General features: G+C 57.3%; 1 protein-coding gene across 1 annotated transcript; it reads left to right on the top strand.

Moving 5' to 3' along the window:
- Nucleotides 1-713: 713 nt before the first annotated feature.
- Nucleotides 714-1,117, top strand: TGME49_200110 (hypothetical protein; the record flags this gene model as incomplete). The annotated part of the gene is made up of 1 exon (XM_018779146.1): nt 714-1,117. Exon 1 carries the CDS (start codon nt 740-742, stop codon nt 1,115-1,117), a length of 378 nt encoding a protein of 125 aa, XP_018635186.1. The 5' UTR covers nt 714-739.
- Nucleotides 1,118-1,967: the final 850 nt, after the last annotated feature.

Consider the following 1,967-nt stretch of genomic DNA (forward strand, 5'->3'; position numbering starts at 1 on the left):
CTGAATAGATGAGCAGCCAGACGCAGATACCGCCACAGCCTCTGCCACTGAGTAAATGCCAAATGCAGGGAGAGGGACTAGTGCGCCGCTGTCGGCCTTGGTGTGAGGCCGATTTGAGTGCCAGACGGATGCGCCCACACCTTCTCAGTGATGAACTGGAGAGGTGACCGCGGCAGTCCGAGCGTTGAGGCAGTCGTTCTGGCACGTGACGGCCGCATCTGTACAGCTTCAGCTTGTAGGAGGATCCACACTCAGCCCATGACGCCACCAGCATTCCATCAAACAAATGGCTCTCTGAAACTGGTTCTCCGCCGCTGTGCGTGTTCGGTTCAGTCAATGCGAGGAGCATGCCGCGGGACAACGCCTGTCCCACCCACAACTGTGTGCGTCGCCTGTTTTCCTGTCGGTGCTTGCCTTGCCGGCGATCTGTCCAGACAGATTTCCTGACGCGGCATCCGTGTTCCAAGAGGGACGGTACGTGTGAGGAGGTTTCGGAGACCGAAGCGCGTTTGATGCGTGGCAAGGGCATGTCTTGTGGGTGATTCCATTTGAGTTAAAATGCTACTGGTGGTACCTGAAGCTGAGCGCACTGAGACTGACACAATCATCCCGGCTCCAGACGCTTCCCGACTGCGTCGCCTGACACCACTTGGTGACGTCATAGTGTTGCTTGCATCCGCGCACAGGCGGTAGGTGGCGGATGGCAGACGTGGCACGCTGGTGACCATAGTGGTGACGGATGGTATTAAAAGAGAATTTGCGCGTGAAGCAGGTACACCAGGGGGAGGATCCCATGGATATTGGTTACCAGCCGGGGAATGTTTGGTCCGTCGGCTCGGAGGTGGATGTGAGCTGTTGTGTATTTGTGGAACGAGCGGTGAAGCCTGCCGAAATTAGCGGAACCGTCAGAGAATGCCGCCACGCGCCTGCGGGAAACAGTTGCAACGCCGATTGTTTGTCGTCACCGACTGTGCACGTCCTTATTTTCCTCACAACGACCACCGAGGGAGGTGTTTGCCAGATGGCGAAGGCGAAGTACGTTGGCCGCCGCCAAGAAGCGATCTGTCTGCAGGCCGCCCTCGGAGAAATGCTGAGCGAGATCACAAATCCGCTATGATCGTGGCTGAGGAGCACAGTGTCACCATGAAGGACCGCCTGTGTAGACTGCACGCATATCGAAAATGTCTCGTTACTGTTTAACGCGGTTCAAAACAGCACCTCGCTGCGCATCGCGTCCAGAAATGGGATGTAAGGAGCGCTGAAACTGTGGGAACCGTCATGCAGTGACTGCGGGCGCGTCTGAATAGATGAGCAGCCAGACGCAGATACCGCCACAGCCTCTGCCACTGAGTAAATGCCAAATGCAGGGAGAGGGACTAGTGCGCCGCTGTCGGCCTTGGTGTGAGGCCGATTTGAGTGCCAGACGGATGCGCCCACACCTTCTCAGTGATGAACTGGAGAGGTGACCGCGGCAGTCCGAGCGTTGAGGCAGTCGTTCTGGCACGTGACGGCCGCATCTGTACAGCTTCAGCTTGTAGGAGGATCCACACTCAGCCCATGACGCCACCAGCATTCCATCAAACAAATGGCTCTCTGAAACTGGTTCTCCGCCGCTGTGCGTGTTCGGTTCAGTCAATGCGAGGAGCATGCCGCGGGACAACGCCTGTCCCACCCACAACTGTGTGCGTCGCCTGTTTTCCTGTCGGTGCTTGCCTTGCCGGCGATCTGTCCAGACAGATTTCCTGACGCGGCATCCGTGTTCCAAGAGGGACGGTACGTGTGAGGAGGTTTCGGAGACCGAAGCGCGTTTGATGCGTGGCAAGGGCATGTCTTGTGGGTGATTCCATTTGAGTTAAAATGCTACGGGTGGTACCTGAAGCTGAGCGCACTGAGACTGACACAAAAAGCCCGGCTCCAGACGCTTCCCGACTGCGTCGCCTGACACCACTTGGTGACGTCATAGTGTG

The sequence above is a fragment of the Toxoplasma gondii genome, chromosome XII (assembly GCF_000006565.2).
Source record: "Toxoplasma gondii ME49 chromosome XII, whole genome shotgun sequence".
NCBI lineage: Eukaryota > Apicomplexa > Conoidasida > Eucoccidiorida > Sarcocystidae > Toxoplasma > Toxoplasma gondii.